Source organism: Zingiber officinale, chromosome 2A, assembly GCF_018446385.1.
Source record: "Zingiber officinale cultivar Zhangliang chromosome 2A, Zo_v1.1, whole genome shotgun sequence".
In the NCBI taxonomy this organism is placed as follows: Eukaryota; Viridiplantae; Streptophyta; class Magnoliopsida; order Zingiberales; family Zingiberaceae; genus Zingiber; species Zingiber officinale.
The window spans coordinates 147,817,892-147,841,978 of NC_055988.1; the positions used below are offsets into that span (position 1 = coordinate 147,817,892).

The 24,087-nt window shown below is 37.7% G+C and overlaps 1 protein-coding gene across 1 annotated transcript; it reads right to left on the minus strand.

Moving 5' to 3' along the window:
- Positions 1 to 15,429: 15,429 nt before the first annotated feature.
- On the minus strand, positions 15,430 to 20,214 carry LOC122042585 (glyoxylate/hydroxypyruvate reductase HPR3-like). The gene is made up of 2 exons (XM_042602762.1): positions 19,743 to 20,214; positions 15,430 to 16,299 (listed from the first exon to the last, which is right to left on the minus strand). Exons 1-2 carry the CDS (start codon positions 20,181 to 20,183, stop codon positions 15,772 to 15,774), a joined length of 969 nt encoding a protein of 322 aa, XP_042458696.1. The 5' UTR covers positions 20,184 to 20,214; the 3' UTR covers positions 15,430 to 15,771.
- Positions 20,215 to 24,087: the final 3,873 nt, after the last annotated feature.

Below are 24,087 nucleotides of genomic sequence, written 5' to 3' on the forward strand. Positions count from 1 at the left end.
AAAAAAAATATTTAAAAATAGATTTTGAGCTCGAAAAATTTTGTAAATTCTTTTGAGAATGTAAAATAAGAAGCATATCTTCAGAAAAAAAAATTTTGAAGATTGATTTTGTGAGAATTTTTAATATAAAAAATTTAAATTTTGATAAAAAATTTGTAGAAAATTTATTGAAGGTCAAAAAATTTTTAAAATTTTTCCTATAGATAAGAAATAAAATTATTTTTCATGGAACCCATAGTTGAGCTCACCTGAAAGCTAGCTCCTTCTCTGACACTTAGGTGATCCTCTGGCCTTCCAGAGTTAAGCTCATCCAAACCTAACTCTGACCTTCTCTCCTTGAATAGTCTTCCACTCTGGCTTCTCATTCCTTGAAAATGTCGCACGCTTCCTTCTCGTCCGTTAGTATACTCTTCTGCAGTACCTCATTCCTCAGATGCATCGAGCCTGTCGACTCCCTTCCCATGTCATCCTTCTCACTAGTTGCGTCTTTCGCTCGACTTCTTATGTTCCTAAACTCCTGCATACTTAGACACAAGAATCAAATACAGAGGACCTAACTTGATTTGGTTGACCATATCAAAACCACCACGGGTACTTACAATGACATTTTGAGCATGAATAGGAAGAGGGTATAATGAGTCATCCTTGTGATTCCCTTGCATAGAAATATATTAATATTTTATTTTCCTCTTTTGTAATAGAACTACGTAATGTGAGATTGAGACTTTCTATAGATGGATTTCAGTCATTTCATCAGTCGGGACAGTAATATTCAATTATTCATCTTGGCCAGTCATATTAATACTATACAATTTACCACCATTGATGTACATGAAAGATAAATTTATGTTTCTTACTGTGCTTATTCTTGGTCCAACCAATTCCAAAGAGAAGATAGATATTTTTATAGCCTTTGATTATCGATTGAATGAATTAAAAAATGTAGGGTCGGTGACTTATGATATTGCAAGTAAAACTAATTTTACATTGCATGCTACCTTATTATGGATGATCAATGATTTTTCAGCATACTCAATAATTGGGATAGAGCACGGTTGGTAAATTAGCATGCCTATATTGCATGATAAAGCCTGATGCATTTACATTACCTTGTAGTAGTAAGGTATCTTGGTTTGATAATCACTATAAATTTTTACTTGTTGATCATCCTTTCAGATGAAATAAAAAAATTTCCTAAAGAATATTGTAGTCAAAAAACTTCTCCCCAACAGTTCATGCTGCAAGTGAAGAAATTATTAAACAAATAGATAGTTATATATTTCTACTAGTATCTCAACTTTATTCTGATGAGATAAATAAATGCATTATTAGGATTGATCCTGTCTAAAAGTCGAAGAGACGGAAAGATAGGGATGTTGCGCTCACGCTAACCTCCTATGGACTCCGCGCGGACCTACAACACAGACTACGTCAATACCGAGCCAGAAAAGGGGTCCCCCGACGTTGGTCCTCCGATGCTCAAGTCAGTCACCGGCGATGAAGTGGAAAGCGGAGCAACAAGAAAACTACTGTAGCACAAACAGTGAATATCGCATACCTCCGCCGATGCTTGGACCCCTCCCCCCCTTTATATAGAGTTTCAGTAGCGCGCGTGCATGCTTCCCAAAGTGAGCACACTTCTCAAAGTATTTCCTAAAAAGACTTGTTAGTAAAGTGTCCTTGACACAGTACCTTAACATGCCAAACATATCTTTGAAGTGACAGTGAAAGCTTCCGTCGTACGATCTTCTGGCAGCCCATGCCCGGTGTCGGGGGCACCAACTCCTAAAAGGATATCATTGGATATAATTAGGAGTGTACTGCTAGGCCGAGTGGGTTGGTCGCTTGGCTTGAATTCTGCCACCTTGGTGCCCCGTCTGGTTGGCTGGAACCTCGTCATTCCTCCTTGTGTGTCTACTCGACCGAAGGTCCACTGTGTTATTGCCAAAGCCTGCTGCTAGGCCGAGCGGGGTAGTCGCCCAACCGAAGCTGTTGCCAGGCCGAGCGGGGTAGTCACTCGGCCGAAGTTGAACTATGCACGTCTCTGTTGTCTGGCCGAGTGGGGTAGCCGCTCAGCTCGACTTCTGCACATTGTCTCCCTTGAGCATTGGTTGTTTGATTGCTTCCCGTGTCGAAGCAACGGCGGGTCGGAGCCTTCTCCCCGGTAGGGGCATTCTTCACCCGACCGACCGATACCATCTACTCGTTGATCGCCTTGACATTGACCTCCTTTGACCTCCACCATGGAAATGGGGTGGGGCCTTCATCATCACCGCATCAAGGATATATAAGTGTGATTACAAGAAAAGAAGCATTTTATGAGAGCTGTCATATTGGAAGTATCTACTCATTTGACATAATTTAGATGTGATGCATGTTGAGAAAAATTTCTTTGATAATATCTTCAATACTATGATGAATGTGACTGGAAGAACTAAAGACACTATAAAATCACGTGAGAAATTTAAAAAACTAGTCAGTAAACCAGAGTTGCATTACAATGAAACAACTAATAAATTTTTAAAGGTTTGTTATACATTGGACTAAGATGGTAAGTAAGCTTTATATAGTTGATTGAAAGAAATCAAATTCCTAGATGGGTATGCATCGAATATGGCTCGATACGTGGATATGAATAAGTTTAAAATGTTTGGAATGAAGAGTCATGATTGTCACGTGTTCATGCAAAGACTTATTTCTAATAACTTTTCATAATTTACTGTTGGAACCCCAAGGTTGTTTTGGTATGATCAATAAGTTAAGTTAGGTCCTATGTATTTTTAATCTTGTGTCTAAGTGTGCAGGAGCTTAGGAGCACAAGTAGTCGAGCGGAAGACGCAGTTAGCGAGAAGGATGGCACGCGGTGGGTCCGAGGGACGAGGTGCTGTGGAAGAGTACACCGACGGACGAGAAGGAAACGTGCGGTGGTTCCGAGGGACGAGAAGCCGTAGCGGAAGACTGCTCGGGGAGCAAGAGACGCAGCTAGCGAGAAGGTCGGCATGAGGTGCGATCGAGGGACGAAGAATGCGGATGAGTACGCTGGCGGACGAGAAGGAAGCATGCGACGATTCCGAGGGACGAGAAGCCGGAGTGGAAGCTTGCTTGAGAATACCGGAAGTTGGGTTCGAGTGAGCCCTATTCTGGATGGCAGAGATCACCCAAGCGATCAGAGCCAGAGAGAAAGACTGGACTGAGGTGAGCAACACCGGAGCAGAGGAATAGGACCAAAAGTCGACCCTGTTGACTTTAGTGGTACGGGCACTCGGAACTGTCCGGGGCGCCTGGACCGTCCAAGCGCCCGGAGCTATTCCGGGCGCCCAGAGTTGAAATCTATCCAGATCATGGTCAAACCATGATCCGTGCGAAGGGGATAAAATTTTATCCCCTCCTAGGACGCTTGGAACTCTTCGGGGTGTTCCGACCAAGGCTATAAATATAGCTTTGGTCCAGAAGCTTTTCATTAACTCAGAAATTGTGTATTCTAATACTTGTACGCTTCCAGTTATAGTTTAGCTTCTATTTCTTTGTGCGTTATTGCTGTAAGAGACTTCTCCGCCTGAAGAAGTACTAGTGCGATATTTTCCTTGAATTAACAACCTTCCCGGTTATAACCAAGTCAAATCTTTGTGAGCCTCGTCTTTTACTTTCTGCTTATTTATTTTATACAAGTGTTAGTTTAAGAAAAGTCGAGAAGGGTTGTTCTGTTTTTATTTTTGCAGGGCTATTCAACCCCCCTTCTAGCCGACCGCCAATGGTCCTACATTTACTTCCCAATAATGTTTGGTAAGCACTTACGAAATTGAGTCTATTTTTCAGAGATTTGACAACAAGGTGTATTATGATAGTTGATATGCTTCAGCTAGAAATAAACATTCCTCTCATATATGTAAGATGGAGTGCATATTTCCACCTAATTTTTTTGATTCAATGGAACATCTATTAGTACATTTACCATATGAGGCACAAATCACTGGTCTTGTGCAATACATATGGATGTATCCATTTGAATGATTTTTGATAAATTAAAGAATAATATTCATAATAAATTAAGAGTTGAGGGGTCAATATGTAATGTTTATCTTGTTGAAGAAATGTCTTCTTTCTGCTCCTATTATTTTACTGATAATGTGAAAACCAAACAACGCAAGTGTCCTAAAAATTCTGGTGATACTCAGTCGATAAACCCATTAATATTTTCTATTTTTAAGTTTCCTGGTAAGCCAATGAGTGCATCTATTTCTAGTTGGTTAACTTAATAAGAATATCATGATGCAAGAATATACATACTCTTAAACTGTGATGAGGTTAAATCTTGCATTAAGTAAGTTGACTTCTCTAATTAAATATTTATCATATTTTATTTGTTTGATTGATATCCCAATTATCTTAAAATTAACTTCTTTCCTAGCTTGTATGACTAATAACTATATCCGTAAAATCCATCAATGGGTGCAAGTGAAGTAGCTGAAAACTTAGAAGCTTAATTTGCATTATGGTTTCAAATATATGTAAGTTAGAGAATTTTTAAAAATTTTAAGTTCATGTGTATTATGTTCGATCTGAATTTATATCATAACTATTTTTTATAGGTGGAAGACCATAGAATATCAAATGTGTAAGATGATAGGATGATGAATCTTACATCAGGATCCCTCTATAAAATAATGGTGTACTCTGATTACTATGTTAATGACCTTAAATTTTATGTGGCACAATGAGATTCACTGAGATTGACCTATAATTTTAGTGTTTGCGTTAAATGATCTATCGACAACAGTAATATTGAGTCTGGTTACTATGGTAGACTTGACGAAATCATAGAGGCTGAATATCTTGCATTAATTATAAAAAGGTGTGTGTTGTTCAAATATTCATGGTATGATCCGATCCCAAGAATAAGTACAAGAATACATCCAAATTATAATTTAGTTAAGGTTAATGAAAATAAAAAGTTCAACGAGTTTGAAGCTTTCATTTTTGGGGTACAAACGGGTCAAGTTTTTTTTATCTTAAATACCTTACGAAGAGTAGAAGCTCTAGTGAATGGTTGTCTTTTTGTCAAATGAAGCCTCGCTCGACCATTGAAATATTGAACACCATTATTGCTTAAAATCATGATGCATTTTAGAATGACAAAGTGGAGAGACATTCAGTTGATTCACAACTCCAATCCACAACTTAATTACTTGTAGATGTCAATGTTACTTACGAGGAGATATATGATGAAGAGATGTCTAGCAATGAGGATCTTGTTAAACTAACAGAGTTTAGCGATAAGGACTCAGAAATCATTAATGTTAATTAGTCATATGTTAATGATGATTAAATGTTAATATTATTATTCATCAAGTAAGTTATGCTTCCATCTTATTTTTTGTAATATTATCATGTTAGTAAACTTTATTATGATGTGTTGTAATGTTATTTTATAAATATTATCATGGCAGAGTAGATAGTAGCACTCTATGGCTATACAATGTTTAGGGTTATTGGGAAGTTGTAAGTATTTTTTATTATTAGTAACTCAAGTTCATATATGACTTTATTTATAACATATTTCTCATACATTAATATTTTTTCATACAGTTTTACTCCAAATGGCTATCGAGTAGTGACATATATCAGCGAAAATTTAAAGAAAGAGTATGCACTTTTGATACTACATGGAGGCATGTAGATAAGGAGACGAAGACTTTCTATTATAATGAATTTATGATAAGTAAATTTAATGTGTTTGGTATTGTATAATATATTTATCCTTTAATATACTAAATTTTTAACTTATAATTGTAGAAAAAATATACTTGGGAGAAAGGACACGAGACACAATTTGTATGCACTTGAAATATATATTGTGTAAAACTGTACAGAGACCTTCTATACTATCTGAGAGAGGAGGTCATGAGGCCAGCGTATGTTTCAGACGAGATCTGGGGTGTATGGATGACCACATTGGCTGCAGAAATGTGACATTCAAATTCTAAAAAAGCTCAAGCAAATATAAAAACAGAGTCAGGTGGCCTGAGCATTGGAACCACTTGGCATACATCAGGATTTCAATCCATTGCAGAGCATATCATGGATGAATTTAATTTAAAGTTATATAAGCAAATATTTTATTTATTACCAAACTTGTATAGTTTTGGTTCAACTTGTTTATGTATGTAGGAGTGTGCTGTAGATTGACAACACACTTATTTGGAGGTATTCATCAAGACTCACAAGAAAAAGGATGACACATTTATCGATTCTCAATCCTAGGCCATACACATAAAATTATTAACTTTTACTGTCACGCCTCGAGGGTATACTTATTTGCCAAATAAGATGGTACTCCCTAGTGATAATACAAGAAATAATCGATATCAAACAATTTTAAGGCAATACACCAATGCGATATAATATTGACTAGATACAATGCCAATGCGTGTATATATGCATGTACATGAAATCATACTACAAAATAAAAGTCATATTATTCTAACAAAGCTCAAAACCAATGCAGAAAGAAAACTATAAATTCCAAACAGTGAAAAATAACCCCAAACAACTCAAAAGGGAATCCAAACTCGAGTGGGACCGGCAACCAAAACCTCTGAGCAACACAACACATCATCTATTTGCTAACTTGAAAGTCAAAGGAAAAGCAAGAGATAATGAGTATAACAACTCAATGGGTATAAAAAAAAATGCATGATATTATATATAAGGAGATTAAAGGATGCATTCTTAAGCAATAATACTTACTGTAAAAGTAAAGACAACAATATAATTGTCTACTAACAAAACATAACAATAATCCAACCTTATACTAACTTGCTTAGTCATGTATAGTACAATGAGCAATGATAGGTAACGATCAACATAAATATTGCACATCATAGGCATGTACAAATGCAAATAATAGAAATAAATCATCATATATGGGAGCAAACACCCTATCACAAGAAGTATAAATGACCAAGACATCTAGCTATCTAGCTAGAGACTGTGAGAGAAACGTTTGACCATGAATGTTCTCATGGGCAATTTAAAATGTCAGAGTTTTTGTCTACAGAAAAAATACTCTATCACGAATGGTCTCGTGGGCAAACATGTAGTAGTTATCTAGCTATGGACTATATGTGAACTTGCTACCATGAATGTCTCATGGGCAGTAATATGTATCATGATTGCTAACGACTCTTTCAACCACGAATGAGAAACAATGATTGACAGCATATAACAACGATCATTGACAACTTTCTCAACTATGAATAGGAGATAATGGTCGATAGAATATAACAGCGTTTGCTAATGACTCTCTTAACCATGAATAGGAGACAATGGTCATTTGAATATAACAATAGTTGCTAATGACTCTTTCAACCATAAATAAAAGATAATGGTTGACATGATATACCAATGGTCGCTGCCAATTTTCTCAACCACGAATGGGAGACAATGGTCAACAGAATATACAATATCGCTGATGACTCTCTTAACAATGAATGAGAGACAATGGTCGGTAGGATATAATAATAATTACTGACAACTCTCTCAATCACAAATGAGAGACAATGGTTGACAGGGTATAATAATATAATATGCAGGAGAGTCTAACCCCACTAGCATTTAGACATGAGCATAAATATCATATAAAGGTCGAGTAGAATACTTGATATCTTACACTATGATATGATCTTACTAAAGTATAACCTGAGCATAAATAACAACCACTGCTCTAGTAGGATAATCTATATCCTACACTACGATATATTAGCACTAATACACATGCATGAATAAATATCAAGCTGCTAACCTAGTTCAATATTTTACAGTTATGCTACAGTATAGTATCACTAGTATAAAAGTACAAGTATAACTAACCATAAATAGCATGGATAACAATGAGACTATATGGATATCAAAATAGACTAAAATAAGTGCAAGCAAAAGGAGTCAACTCAAGGAATACATAGAGTAGAGTCAAGGTAATGTAAACAACTCTTATGTCTGAAATATAGATAATTGAATCATGCACTAAGATCAAGAAAACTACAGAGGTCAAAGTAGGAACTATCCACCTCTAATGTAAAACATTCTAATAGTTTTCAAATCTGGTGCTCTCTCTCGAGCTTGAATCCTAAGGAGAAGAAAATACAAAAGACATTTAAGTACTAAGCTAATGCTAACAATAGACTTCTTACAACAATTTATTCCCACATTCTTTAGTATTAGTTGTATCAATTCACATTTCTTGTTAGTCCTTTAGTTATTAGGTCCATGACCGCATTAATCTAGCTACCCATTTACCATTTTATAAATCTAATCAATCTACAATAAACTCAATTAAATCACAAGTTCATTAGCTAATCAAACCCATTAGTACACCTTACCCTACCATTGATTGGTGATGATTCATTGAATTGAGGGTTCGATTTCGGTTAGCATGTGAAATGTTCTATGAATTACAAATCCAGCTACCTAACAAGCATAATCTGAACATTTTATCCCTTCCAAATCAACTACCAATTTCCAATTAACACTATGAGACTGATTACTCCATTAATTTCAGCTAACCAGATTCAATAGTTTGTACGCTTAGAGGTAAAGACTTCTATTACCCTACAGCTTGTTCTCTACTCAGAAGTGCTTCACCATGGCCAGCGGTGGCGTACTACTAGCTATTTGTGGCAAATAGTTGAGCGGAAACACGTGCTGCCCTCTGTAGTCTAACGACCTATAATGGCGGTAGTAAGGTTTGTAGATAAATCACTAATTATCACACTGATTATTCAATTTATTTAACTGACTAAAACATTAATTAATACTAATTGCTCTTAATTAGTTTACTGATTCACCTTAATCCATCTTATATTCTGAATATTAAAGTTACCTCGTAATTTTTTAAAATTTATTGATGGAATACTGATAGAAACAATATTCTATTAGTAAATATTAAAACTAGGTTACGATACATCATCGGTGTTTACCGATGAAATATTATTTCCCGTTAGTAAATACCGACGGAATCCTTGATTCTGTTAGTATAATTACTGATGGAATATTATTTTTCATTGGTAAACATCGACAGAATCTAGAATTCTATTGGCATAATTACTGATGAAATTTGTATTCTGTTGATGTTTAACTACCGATGAAAAATAATATTCCATTAGTAAATAATATTATGGGACAAATTTCAGTTCAATAAATACTGAGAGAAATATAATTTCCGTTGGTACTTACCAACAGAATACAAATCTCATTGGTAATTATACCAACGGAAGTTATAATTTTATTGGTATTTATATCGACAAAATTTAATTTCCATCTGTATATTTAGTTATGAAAATTTATTCAGTCTTTATATAGCAATGGAATATAAATTTTGTCGGTAAAATTATATCTGACATAATATATTTGAATATCATATTTCTATTATAATTTCATCACTAAATCAATATAGTGAAAGAATAACGATAAAAAATTCTATATTTTGTGGGTAATACAAATTTTTAGGGTTGTAAATGAGTCAAACGTTCATGAACAAGCTTGGTGTTCGGATTGGTAAGAACTTGTTTATGTTCGTTCAATATACATAAGATTAATTAAACAAATAAGCTTGAACAGCTCGTTAAGCTAAACAAACAAGGTTGAACACATATGCGTTCAATTCGTTAACGTTCGTGAACAATGTTCATGAACAGTGTTCATGAACAATGTTCACGAACTATATTCATTAATAAAACTCTTTCAATATGTTAAATAAATAATAAAATAAAATAAAAAATAAATTTAAATTATCAAGCTCAATAACCAATCAAATAAGCTTGAATTGAGAACTTGATAACATCTAAATGAATCAAGCTCGAATCAAGCTCAAGCTAAGCTTGAATTGAGAGCTTGATAACATCTAAATGAACCAAGCTTAAGCCAAGCTTCAAACAAGCTCAAACTCGTAGAAAATGAACCAAGCCAAGTTTAAACACTCATTTCAAAAGTTTGGTTCATTTTAAACTCAGCTCAACTCGGCTTACTTACCTTATCAAATAAATTTGAATATCCTAAAACTCGACTCGGCTCGACTTATTTACAGTCCTACATATTTTCTTTAATAGTGCATATTCTATCAACTTTGACTTTATACTCTAATGTAAGAGATAACCAACGGGTTACATTGGCTGGTCGAGAGATAACTTAAGATGGAGTTGCCTCTTGCCTGCAGGGTGCAAGCTCACTCTCAGCAGGGCTGCATGAGCTCGTGGTGATGCCGTAAACTCGTGGCCTCTCCATAGCCGTTGCTGTCCGTTTTTTAAACATTATCTTTTTTTCATCTCGTGTAATTCATTTGTTATCTCATCTACGCATCAAAATAAACCCCATTAGTCTATGGACATCGTTATTCTCTTCCTGTCTGGTGTACGGGACTTTTATGTCTGATGTAGATGAGACACGGCAGGGGCTACGAGGCGGTAGGGGCCACGCGACAGGCTTGAGACTCGATCAACACAGAACTAGTCAGTCCCACTTGAGATTAAGTTCAAGTCAAGCCAACAGAGTTCAAGGTGGAGTCGCACAATCACACAGTTCAACCTGAATTGATCTTGCACGTGCAATATTATTTGACTGTTAGTCATTTTATTTTTATCTTTATCTTTTTCATTTTCTTTTCAGGGTTGACTTGTGAATGTCGGAGGGTTTCAGCCAGGTTCATCTTGATCTCTTCTAACTCTACTCGTGTTTGCAGTGTCTCAGCCTATATAGAGCTGAAAAAAATATCGAAATATTAAAAAATCTAGAAAAAATATCATATATATCGAAATTTTCGGTATACAAAAAAATTTGGTATGGTATCATACCGTACCGAATTTATCAGTAACGGTAACGATTTAAAATATTTCGATATATCGAAATATCGAATAACTATAGATTAAATAATTAATTTAGATTCCCCTAAAATCTAAACCAAACTCTAAACGATCCCAAATCACGTTCTCTCCTTGCGCAGCCGACGCACACGTCGCGACTCGCTATTCTCTCCTTGTGCAGCCGACACTCACGTCACGATTCTCCTTGGCTCCTTGCGCAGCCGACGTTCACGTCACGTCGCCATTCTTCTCCTTCCGCAGTCGACCATCGCACATAGTCGTCGGAGAAAATGCACAGCAACTTAGAAACTTCTTCTCCAGGCCTAATATTTTTTCTCTTCATTGAATCTGAAGAAATCTGATCATCGAGCTATGTTCTGAGAGCTGTGCTTGCTCAAGTAAATTTCTCCACGACTGTTTAAATTTCATGTTATTTGATTATATATGAAATCTATGCTGCCATACAACGTGCTCGATTCGAAAACCTGAGTTTTCATATATTTTTTATTTCTATTCACAGTTGGTGTTTATTGTTCTGAGGAATTTATTTTGTTGTATATATATTTCTTGATCTCTTTGAGTTTCTTAAAGGATTTATTTTATATTAGTGAATAGTGATCACTGTCCTTCATTACAAAAGAATTATTTTTTATATATTATATGTAATATATATATAACTTCGGCATAACGGTATTTCACCGATACCGTATCGACATTTCGGTATATCGAAATTTGATATACCGAAATGTCGGTATGATATCGGTATCATTTCTTAGAATATCGATTTTTTCGGTACGATGTATGATATTCGATTTTGGATACGGTATACCATACCGACCCAGGTCTAAGCCTATCTATGGGTCATGAATAAAGCTCTAGAGATCCAACCGTGCAGTTACCATTTCTCCTTATCTTTGTCGGAGCCCGATGTGCCTATGGTGGCCGCTTCTCTCTGCCCTAGATCGGCAGCGGATGACTTCAATTTCTTACGGCTCTACTCAAAGGCTTCGTGACTGTTTGTCAATTCGATTAACTGCCGATCCGAGAAGAGACTACCAATAAAAGGATAGTCAGTTCACCTCAATATGACCCGTGGGTGATGCCCTACTTTGCTCTCTCAAGAATCAGCTCATCTCCCCCATCTCGTGTTCTCAATCGGATCATCGTCCATCGTCCATATGGACCACAGCCGCTTCTTTGCTGCCTTCTTCAGCAGAAGATTGACTTGCCATTGAAAGTTCTGGTCCAGAATTTTCATCCGTACTTCCATTTGACTTCTCTTCCCTATCGTCACTAGTACTGTGATTCCTCTCCTTCCATATCTTCACAAAAAGTTCTGTCCTAGTTATAGGTATGACGAGTTAATTATCATATGATGAATCATCAAATTCCGATAAAATTGAGAAATATCTGTTCATGTGATAGCTTATTTTAATTTTCTAATTTATTTTCTCCTAGTGTTGACCAAGCTGATAGACTTTATTGTTTATCGAATTAGTACTGAAAGTTCTGCATTAATGGATTATGCCTGTCCGAGAAACTGTTCGATGCCCGAAGGACAACAGGGACGGATCCTCTAGACCATCTATCCTAATCCGTTTGCTATTACCATCCACGAATGCCAATGCTGGACCAGATGTCCAGAGGATCTCTCCTCAAGGACAACGGTCTCCTTGGTTGTACTTTTTGTAGGTTCCTGACATATGGTGAAATCAGGTGGCTTGGCAGACGCATGCAAGCCATGTGGACCGGCTATCGCTCAACCTGCAACAGCTGTCGCCACTCATAGTAGTCTACTGCCTCTTTCGATTTAACTTGATCAGGAAACTTATAATATGGCAGAGATACTCGGAATTACATGGCATAATTAAGTCAAAAGTCAAATTGAATAGAAAGTCAAGTTGAATTATAAATCGAGTCCAACTGAATTCGAGTCAGATCAAATTGAGCTCTAATCAAGTTAAACCGAGCTCGGGTCTAGTTGGCTCTCATTAGAAGACCTTAAGTCAAGTGCGTTAGAGTTGCATCAAAGTTTGATCCGTCTCAATTTGAAACTCTGATGTGATGCGATATTTATTGAGCCTTGATCATCAAAGAGCGTGTCTCTTAGTAGAGAGAAAAGAGGTGTGTCATTTGGAAACCATGCCAGCATTTCATTTTCTATTTAGTGATAACTAGTTGCAAATCGAGACAAATAATTCAATTTTTTCTACTCTCTTTACTACTTATTTTCATCTGTGATTTCATCTTTTCTCCAAGGGGTCTTGCTAAGGTTCACCTTGGTTCCCTTTATAACGTCTTCCTTGAGTCTCTTCAGGTCTGTTCTAGCTAAAATATCGTGGACGGTCAAGTCATTAGTCAATGAACTAACTAATGTATTCCGACTCCAAAGATCATCGGGGAAGGAGATGAAAGGACCTAAGACATACTCAAATAAATTGTTAATTAAATTGGCTAAGAGACGGATCCCGAAACTACTCTGACACTTTAGTTAGGATTTATTTAAGATGGTGTGGGGAAGAACGAAGATGGAGAAGAAGGATAGGACTTGGTAGAGTTAGCGAGAAATTAGAAAAACAAAAAGTCCTTTGTTATTACTTCAGTGAGTGCTTATATGGTTCTCTAAAGAGTATCTTCATGTCAGCTGGAATATTATGATTGCAGGGGTGAAGAAGGGATGACCAGATCCAACATCTGTTGGTTACCTTCGTATTCATCTAGTGCCACATGTTAGTAGGGGTATATAGGGGATCGGATTTGATAATCTCGTAACTGCTCTTCCATTCTCAGGATGCCACAATCCTAGAATATTCATAATTATTGCCCACGAGTCCATGTAGGGCATAGACCTATTTTAAGGATGGAAAATATGCCATCAATATGGAGTGACTTTGGGGGAGACGATGTTGAGATCCACCTTTGAAGGAGAATGTTGGCGACCAGAATCGAGACAAAAGATGTCCACAAGGATGACATCGAAGATTGAGAGGGAGTCTAAGAGTGAGAGGGAGCTGTTGCTGAGACTATGAGGGAGTCTGAGACTAAAACGGAGTCTACTGCTGAGACTATGATTGAGACTAAGGGGGAGTTTGTTGTCGAGATTGTGGGGAAATTTGAGATTGAGAGAGAGACTAAGACTAAGGAGGAGTCTGTTGCCAAGACTATGAGAGAGTCTGAGATAGAGTAAATTTGAGACTAAGAGGGAGTGTGCTGCCAAGACTGTGGGAAAGTCTTAAACTGAGGGACAATCTGTTGTCAAAACTGAGGAAGAGTTTGAGACTAAGAGAGAATCTGAGATTGAGGGCTAGTCTGAGACTGCAAGAAAATTCGTTGTTGAGACTGAGGGAGAATCTATTACCGAGACTACTAGAGAGTCTAAGACTAAGATAAGATCCATGATTTGTACTTTAATTATGAGGGTGAGTGTAGTAGACCCGTTCGATCAAATCTAAGCAAAGCTAACTTTTCCTTAAGTCAATTTTGACTTTGACTAATAGATCATCATAACTCTTTGACTTACGAGAGACACAAGGGACAAAAGAAACCTCCGTATCATCAATGTTTTGAAAACCAGACCGGTCACTGAACAGGTGCGATGACCAGGTCGAGGTTTTTAAGGTTTGACGGGTCGAACTCGTGGTTCAACCGTTATATATATATATATATATATATATATATTTCAATAATTAAAAATCATACTTCAATCCTGATTAAACCTGCGATTTTAACCGATTTCAAACGGTTTTGACCAGTTTTGAGCGATTTTGACCGGTTTTAAACGGTTTTGACTGATTTTCACCGATTTTTTATTTTTTCGACTTTAATGATGGATTGAACCAGATCAAGAGTCGGTTCGTAGTTCAATCGGTCGGACCGGCCAATCCGCTCCGATTTTTTCAACACTGCCTATCATGGCCTTTGTCCGAAGGTCACAGCGGAGCTCCTTGTACTATCGAGTCCCGCTACAAGATCGGATAGAACAAATATCTCTTAATGATTTCTAAGTAGAAAATTTGGTTAATAAGAATTGACTATTAGAAAAAAAAGAGGAAACAGACAATTTCGTGCCGTTTAACAGAGTAAGAAGTTGGAAAACAACGTGCTGGAAAGTATATTCCATGACTTTTTTTTTATTAAATAAATATTATTTAAAAATAATTCTATTTAGAATAATAAATAAATCAAAGTTCATTCACAAATTTGATATTTGACTTGATAAAAATTTATTTATATTCATTAAATATATAGATCAATTAAATTAATAAATTTAAATAACTCATTAAATTAAATGAATAAATTTAAATATGATTCATTAATATTTATTAATAAATAAATTATATACATCAATAAAACTCTTATTAATTTAATAAATAAATAAAAATTATTTTAAAATGAACAATCAAATTGTATTACAGTCAATCAAATAAATTTAAAAATATAAAAATTTCAAATAAACATAAATTAAACATATAAATAGATTAAACTCAAGTCAAACTTAAACTAAACTTCAGTCAAACTTAAATAATCATTTTTTATTTTAGACTCAAGTTAACTTAGCTTGGTTATCTTATTAACAACAACAACAACAATAAATGCTCGAACACTGTAAAAGCTTAGCTCAACTGTGTTTGTTTATTCCAGCTACAACTGCTATAGAACAGCCTCAGTTTTAATAACAATGAGACAAATTGACATCTGATTCAACGAGAGCTGACAGAGAGCAGAAATGGCTTCAACAAATCATGCTGAAGTTCAAAACTCAACACAATACAAGTGGTAGAGCCTTTCAACAAGCTCATTCGTTCAGGTCCCAAGCTTATTTGTCGCAAATCATTTCAACTGCATCTTACCACTTCAATGAAAGAGGAAGAACAGGATATCAGTGGCGCCCAAAATAAGCATTCAGTGTTACCTATGATCAGGTAGTTCCATGGACAGGAGTAAGCAAAGGCCTATTTGAGAAGAAGGCCTCTAAATTTGCCATTGCCAGTTCAACAAGGTCGTTAGTTGACTCGATTGTAAGCACGGCCTGGTGACTGGACAGCACTACATTGTCCATACGAAATAGTTCCTCCGGAACAGCAGGCTCGTGTTCGAACACATCGAGACCAGCACCTCCTATCTTCCCTTGAATCAAGTGTTTCACTAACTCTGCCTCATTGACGAGAGGCCCTCTTCCCACATTTATAATTATGCCATCTTTCCCTAATGCCAACATAACGTCCTTGTCGATGATGTGGTGTGTTTCCTCTGTGAGAGCACAAGCAATGACCAACACATCACTTTCGGCTGCAAGATCACCAACCGTGGGGAAGTAGGTGTAAGGAAATAATGGCTTTTTGTTTCTTGAGAAGTATGAGATTGAGCAACCAAAAGCTTCGAGTCTTTTTGCAATTTCAGATCCAATACTCCCGAGTCCAACAATGCCAACCCTTTTACCTCCTAACTGCAATACAGATTGTAAACATTTAGCTTACTCCTCGACAAACACTAACCAAATGTAGCAGAAAAAAGAGATGGTTATGAATTTGCAAAAAGATGCTTGCATATGAAACACAAAACCTACTTAAGCAATCGGATTGTGTGCCAACCAATCACTTGCCATAAGATGATCATCATCACTCAGATCAGCCCATCATGTAACTACATAGATTTCTATTAGGCTCCAAACTACTCAAAGAGTAAATCATGCTTAAGTTTCAACAAACAAAACAATATTAGAGAAGAGGAAACATACAAAATAAAACGCCTACTGTTGGTGTTGGGTGCATACTATTTAACTAAGAATTTTAATATATGACCAAGGTTAAAGTTAGGTTAGTTGTGATCTAACCAGTTATGTCAAGTTTGTAGGTGCAAGATACTTGATAAGTGATAAAGTGAGTGAATCTAGACAGTGAAAAAGTCCTAGTAAGTGAAACTAAACAACTAAAGTTTCGGTTGGAGACCAAGTAGGCAAATTAATAGCTGGAGGCTTGGTGAAGTAAGTCCAAGTGATTAAGATTTGGAAGATAAATTTTTAGCTGGGTGCTAGGTGATTCAAGTCCAAGTGATTAAGCCTTAACAAACAAATTCCTAGCTAGGTACTAGGTGATTCAAGTCCAAGTGTGTGGAATGGAGTTGATTGCTTGACAACCCAAACTAGATGGGTCAAAATCTAGTCATGTAAGTGCAAGTAACTTTACATTCCATATCCACTCATGACATGTAACCATTGCAGGGAAGCATGTTCGACGATTTTAGACAATTAGATAGAGTTCGGGGACGACTGCTGGTGATAACTCTCGACGAAGCATTTTCAGAGGATCTATAGGGTCGGGGGGACTAGAGAATACGGGCTACTAGAGCAGCTTCTAGGCAACCGAGAGATGGCGTTATCAGCAATCCGAGCAAAATGCTCAAACTGAAGGTTGGCCCCTATCCAAGCAATAGGAGGGCGTCCAGAGAGTTTAGTTAACATTATCTTATAATTAAAAGTTGTAACCATGTCAGCACGGATATAGACGACCAAGAAGGCTCTAAGCGACTGGAGAAATGCTAGAAAAGGAGTTTCGAGGCAAAGCTTGAAAATCACTCATCTATACAGAATTGTTCTTGTGCTCTAAACATTCTTTCATCTTCTGTGTTGCGACACGTTGCAAAACGCACTTCATTTCTGATCGACAACACCTAGAGTAACATTTTAATTTGTTTTACTGTTGCCTTATTTGTTTTATTGTGCTTAAAGTTTTTAGATTTTTTTTTCTGTGAGGTTTCTCCACCTAGGAGAAATTTAGAAATAAAAATCATATTTTATAACTACGCGTGTTTATACATCTGGTTTGCTTGATCAACTTGCATGCTTTTTGCCTTTGTCTTACTTGATTGAATCAGTCTAAGCTAATTTTATTTCCGCTGTGCTAACTCTGATTGATTCAACAATTTTATTTACTATCTACTCATTTTAAAATTCATAACACTATTCACCCTCCCCTAGCGTCGAGTTCGATCCTACACCTACTTGTAGTCATTATCATAATATTTGTCTGAACTATTCAGAACAGTTACTTGAATCCAATCTATTCATTCAACTCTTTAAAAAGCATATCGTTAATATTATTGAATCAATTGAATGATTTTTATTACAATGACTTAGTGTTTTCTTTAATATCCCTCTCCCTCGTTCAAGTCAATTTCAATTGGCCAAAAAGAAGAGAATTGGGTGCATTGTGGGTCATTCAAGGATGCCCCTCCGACGATCAAGAGAGGGGCAATGCTCTAAATCTAACCTGAGTTGGTCTATGCCTGGCCAAGATACTTTCTTCCTCTGATCTACATCACTCACACTCATTCCTAAAGAAAATTGACATTTCTTTCATTGGTGCAAACTAAAAGGGGATCCCTCAAGATTTTGTTCTAAGTCCCTTTCGAGGAAATCTTACCTTGAGTTTTCTCTGGCTCGAGTAATGTTTCAAAAGAAAAGATATGAGCACAATGATCATTAATGTGGTGGAGATAGTCGGCCTCCACGTGGCATAGTTGGGTCAAAAGTCAAGTCGAGCTGTAAGCCAAAGCTAAAATGAGATCAAGCCCGATCAAAAGAGAGCCCGAGTCAAGTCAAACCAAGCTCAAGTTCAATTAAGCCATGGACAGGGACGCCAATCCAAGAGCCTGCGACTCGTGTTCGAATTGGGTCTAACCTAAATCTAACCCTAATTTGACGTGGAGGCAAACTCATCACTCGGGAGTAGAAGCCCGACTCTCCTCACTCGAGAGTAGAAGCCCGACTCCCTCACTCGGAAGTAGAAGCCCGACTCCCTCCACTCAGGAATAGAAGCTCGACTCCTCGACACCTGGGTACCTCAAGCGTCTCCACCTTGAAGGGCTCACTACGCCCAAGTTGGTAGGGCGCAGTTAACGAAAGACACGGAGAACATGGGATGACATGACACCCCCTCAACCAGAAGGTGGGACGACGTGGCATCGCCTCAATCAAGACTTGGCTAATTGGGGAAATGGATGGGAGGACGACATGACATCCCCTCAATCAGAATGTGGTTAACTGGAGACGTGGGTGTCGTCTCTCCCCCCAAGGGGTAGTATAAAAAAGGGTCCGCTCCCACGAATACAGGTATGCGCACATAAAACACACATTTTTCTCTATTTTTCTTTTCTTCTTCTCTACTCTGTGATCACCAAGATCTGATTTGAATGTCAGAGTGGTTGTGCCAAGGTCCATCTTGACCTTCATTCTAATCCTCTTTTGACTGTCTCATAGGCTCCACGAAGTTCCTCTACCCCAAGCTTGGACCGGATCAAAAGTAATTCCTATCCCTTGATCTCAGACCGGATCAATCATATTATCCATAGATAGAGTAACGGGATCTTGAATTTGGCATCACTCATCACGCTAAAAGAAAACAATAGTGTTAGCATTTTGATTTATTCTTATGAACATCATATTCAGATCTAATTCCGCAGATTTGGATCGAGATTAATGTAAGAACTGTAATAAAACTAATTATGCTAAAAACAGTAAAGGGTTAAGAAATTGCCGCCCACGGTGAACAGACCGGGCCGCCCGTGAGCGCAAGGCCCACGGGCTAGGGATTTGCACCCCCCCCCTGCGCGCGTTAATCGCGCACGTGATGCCCGATTTATGGATTTCCGGCTCGAACCCCCAAATCCACTCGATTTGGGCTTGGCCCGCGCATGCGTGTAGGTCTTCTTATTATTGCTAAGCAAGGATGGAAGGGCTTCATATATAAGCCCTTCCAAACTTCTCCACTTAGCAATGTGGGACTAAAAACCACTACAAAAATTGCTTTGAATTTAAAACAAAACTCAACAATTAAAACAGTGAATGAAACACTAAAAAGGGAGCAATGGAATGTTTAACAGAAATCGTACTTTACATCTGGGCGGGAAGTCTCCTGCGACGGGCCACAGTCCGCGGAGGACGTACCGGTAGGATGCCGACACATGGAGGAGGACATCGACAAGGAGGCCAACGGCGTAGTCGGCAACGTCCCGCGAGAAGATGGCGCCGGCGTTGGCGACGGCAATGCCTCGGCGCGCGCACTCGACGAGGTCGATGTGGTCGACGCCGACGCTGGTGGTGAAGACGAAGCCAAGGGAGGGGAGAGCGCGGATCAGGGGCGCGTCGACGGCGACCAGGGCGGTGGAAATCACAGCGCGGACGGCAGCGGCGTGGGCGGCGAGGAAGAGGTTGAGTGGCATCGTTGACTCCCACGGCTTGATGAAGTGGAAGCCGGCGGAGAAGGCTCGCCCCAAACCTTGCTTAGGGCCGAGGATGAGCACCTGCGGAAGCCGCCCCGGGTCAGTCGCCATGAGTGACGCAGTCAGGATACCGGGCAAGCCAGAAAACCAAGACTAAAAGGATAAGACAAAAAAATAATAAAGAACGCAATTTAAAATTTGGGAAAGTTCATAACTTATTGTATATAATATAATATTTTTGAACAAATGAGTTTTTATAATATAAAAGGAAATTTTAATTTTCAGTTGAAAAAAAAATGAAAACATGATACATAAATAAAATGTTTATAGAAAAAGTTTGATGGTTTGTTTTACCATCTTCATTCCTGACTTAACACTTCGCCCCCCGTGTTAAAATATTTCAGCTCGTTTTAATTAAATTATATGCGAAAACTTTGTTTCTAATTGAGTTCGATAAAGCGTTGGCTTGAGGACATTTTGATAGATTTTGCTTTCATCAAATTTTCCCATGTTCTATTAACTTTGAATTGATCCTACAACGGATTGAATAGGCTGGTCAAGAGATAGCTTCAGATGGAGTTCTCTGTACTGTGCAAGCTCACTTAAGCTACATATAAACTTGGTGCTGATAGCTTCTGGCTTAGAGTTTGCGGTGAGGCTGCATGAGAGTTCGTGACGATGGCTGCATGAGTTCTCAGGCGCAACACAAACTCACGGCCCGTAACTAGACTAAATGCTCTGGTCCAAAATTTTTTAAACTAAAAGAGATCCTACAAATTTATTAGTAGAGTGAAATTGACTCCATCTATTTAATAGGTGGAGTGCATTCTATCTCATCAATAAATAAATAAGGGTCTAAGATTGGTCCAAAGATCCTGAACTAGAGGATCCCTGATCTTAATGAGACAAGACCTTCTAGTCTAGGATCCCTGACCTTAACGAGACCAGATCCTCTAGTCCAGGATCTTTTAGATCAGGAGAGGTCATGCAAGTTCATTGATGGGCTAAAATGGACTCCATCTATTTCACAGGTGGGGTACAGTTCGCCCTACCAATGAATGGACAGGGGTCCAAGATTAGATATCTTGGACTAGAGGATCTCTATCTGTAACAAGACCAAATTCTTTGGTCAAGGATTTTTTAGACCAAGAGAGACCTTGCAAGTTCATTGGTGGGACGAGCTGAACCTCACTTATTTAATAAGTGGGGTACAGTCTACCCTATCAATAAATGGGCAGATTGATCAAAGGATCTTGGACTAAAAAATCTCTACTTGTAATAAAGTCAAATCCTCAGGTCCAATATCTTATGGACTAAGGAAGGTTCTGCAAACTTATTAGTGGAGTGAGTTAAACCTTACTTGTTTAACAGATGGAGTATAGATTCACCCCTACCAATACATAGATAGGGTCCAAAATTAATCTAAGTATCCTGAATCAAATCCAAAATTAGTCTAAGAGCATCCACAATGGGAGCTCTTTTAGAGCTCCCACTGTGAACTGACAACAGGGAAAAACCTCCCTCCCTCCAAGGGAGGGAGGTTTTTCCCTTTAATCGAAGAAGCGGCTCCGTGGTTAGGAAGCCGCTTCTTTAACTTTTTATTTTTTTTATATATCATTTTTTAAGTAATCATAAAAAAAAATAGAATAACAACTAATGTTTTAACTGTTGTATCCCATTGAACAACAGTTAATTTTTAGCCGTTGTTCAATGGTTATAATTTAATTTTTTTAATATATAAAAAAATCTATAAATATAAGATCTATTTCATTCATTCTATTGCTATCTTTGCTCTCAACTCATTTCTTCCTTTCATTCCCTATTTATATTCGAGATGGATGAAAATCTAAATACGTCCTTTATGAATCTTTTGAATTCTTCAAATACAGAAGGAAATACATCTTCTCAAAATACTCGCATTCCTCCAAATATTCAATATCCTCATATTTTCTCTCACACACAATATCCTCCAAAAATTTAAAATATTTCATATGTTCCACAATATTCTCCAAATTTTCCAAATTCCCAAAGTTCTCAAAATTTTTTGCAGACGTGGAATTCAAGTAACGCCGTAGCTCCATTTGGTATGTCACGCCCCAGAGGAGTCTCTGTCCGAAGAAATTTCGACAGCATCTCCCCTGTACGGGTGACAATCTGAAACATTACTACATACAAAACATACCTCAGTTACACTCGGTTGGAATATATATACAAAATATAAACAACATGACATGCAGTTTAATATACTCAGCCTACCCGGCTGGACAAAAATGAAATAAACACAACCACGTAGTTTATATCATCATCCCACTCGGCTGGAACAGCAGCGGAAGACATAAAACGATACGAACGTAAAACCAACAACGACACTAACAAAAATACCTGTCATCACAGACTTGACCCAAAATTCACATCGACTTGTTGAAAAACAAAATACACAAAATCCATATACCACCCCAAACGATCACAAAACCAAAACGAAAACTACCCTCGAGTGTGACGTAGGACCCAGGACTGGCATTCGACATCTCTCCAAACATCCATGACTCATCTATCTGTTACCTGGCGAAAGAAAACCATTTTGTGGGGTGGTGAGTATTGGAACTCAGTGGGTGAGGAATGAAATAGTGCATGAACATAAAATACAACTAGGAAGTGAGCCAAGAGTATACAGTCTCATACAGGGAATAGCAAATACTAAAATAGAATCAAATTAAATGCTCATACCTGAAACCATATTCTAGGCTAGGTATAGTAGGTCAGAACTGGTACTAATCTGCTACATTACTGTTCATAACTACAGAGGTAATAAGCAAGGTATATACAAATTTCCAATGACTAAACATCGACAATGAGAATATATCTCAACACAAGCATATCAGCAGATGCGAACAACAGCAGTAAGTAAGCAATAACAGCATATATCAACAGCAGCAGCCAAAACAAATATAATAACAAACAGCATATGCACGGATGGCCACTCCCGCCCACCTCTCCGCACCATGACCCCTGTATGGTCGAGAGGTCGGGTCAGTGACAGACTGTACACCACTCCAGCTACCACTCACACGAGTGGCCGAGGGGACAGTTGCATAGTAACTAACTAGCTACATCTGCGACGGGGTCCCTGCTGCTCGTACTCCAGCTACCACTCACACGAGTGGCCGAGTGTGGCACGACAGGACAAGCGGCATCAACTCCAGCTACCACTCTCACGAGTCGCCGAGGATGCGGCATACATGCAATGACATGATGCGAACAATGCAACAGTCATCATATATATATATATATACAGAAACAAGTATGCTACATGAAACCAGCATGCTCAATATCGTACATAAATAAGCAACAGTCAAAACATACAAACATGGTATCTATTATCTGCTACTGATCATGGACAACAACAAGAGACTGTATAGATATGGAACGAATTTCTCAAAAATTGCGTGGAAGTATCAAGCGCAGGAAAGTAAGAGTAGAGTCAAGGTAAACAGTCCTTATCCAAAATAATTCATGCACTAAGGTCAAAGTACTAAAAGAAAACAAAGCAAGAAGTACCCGCCTTAAATGTAGACCGAGCTAAACAATCTTCACGTCGAAGTGCTCGTCTCGAATTACAACCCTGTAAATCACATAAGGTACAGTTTAACTAATTGCATAAACCACAACTAGCTAATCCCAAACCCAATTTAATAGGCTGCAGTAAAACACGATTTCTCACAGCACTACACTCAAGTTAAAACCAACCTAACCCGATCTATTCTGCGTTTTAAAAGCAATAGAAAAATTTACATTCTATAGTACCACCAATCCAGATCTTAGCATGAGAAACCTGTACAAATCCATTAACACAACAGGAAACAACAACAACACAAATCAAAACTTAAACCTCTAAGGAAAACTCAAAGCCTTCCCATCCACTTCCATAGAATTGAATCAAACAACAGAAACCAGTCCATATTCATTTCAATCCTGAACACCACGAAAATAGAGGAATAATCAACTGGAAGTAGAC

What these genes read in the sequence shown, in the direction of transcription:
- LOC122042585 (XM_042602762.1), bottom strand. Translation starts at nt 20,183, where the DNA reads ATGGCGACTGACCCGGGGCGGCTTCCGCAGGTGCTCATCCTCGGCCCT. An exon ending in ACTTCCCGCCCAGATGTAAA is followed by an intron (nt 16,300 to 19,742) that starts GTACGATTTCTG and finishes TCTGTATTGCAG; the next exon opens with TTAGGAGGTAAAAGGGTTGG.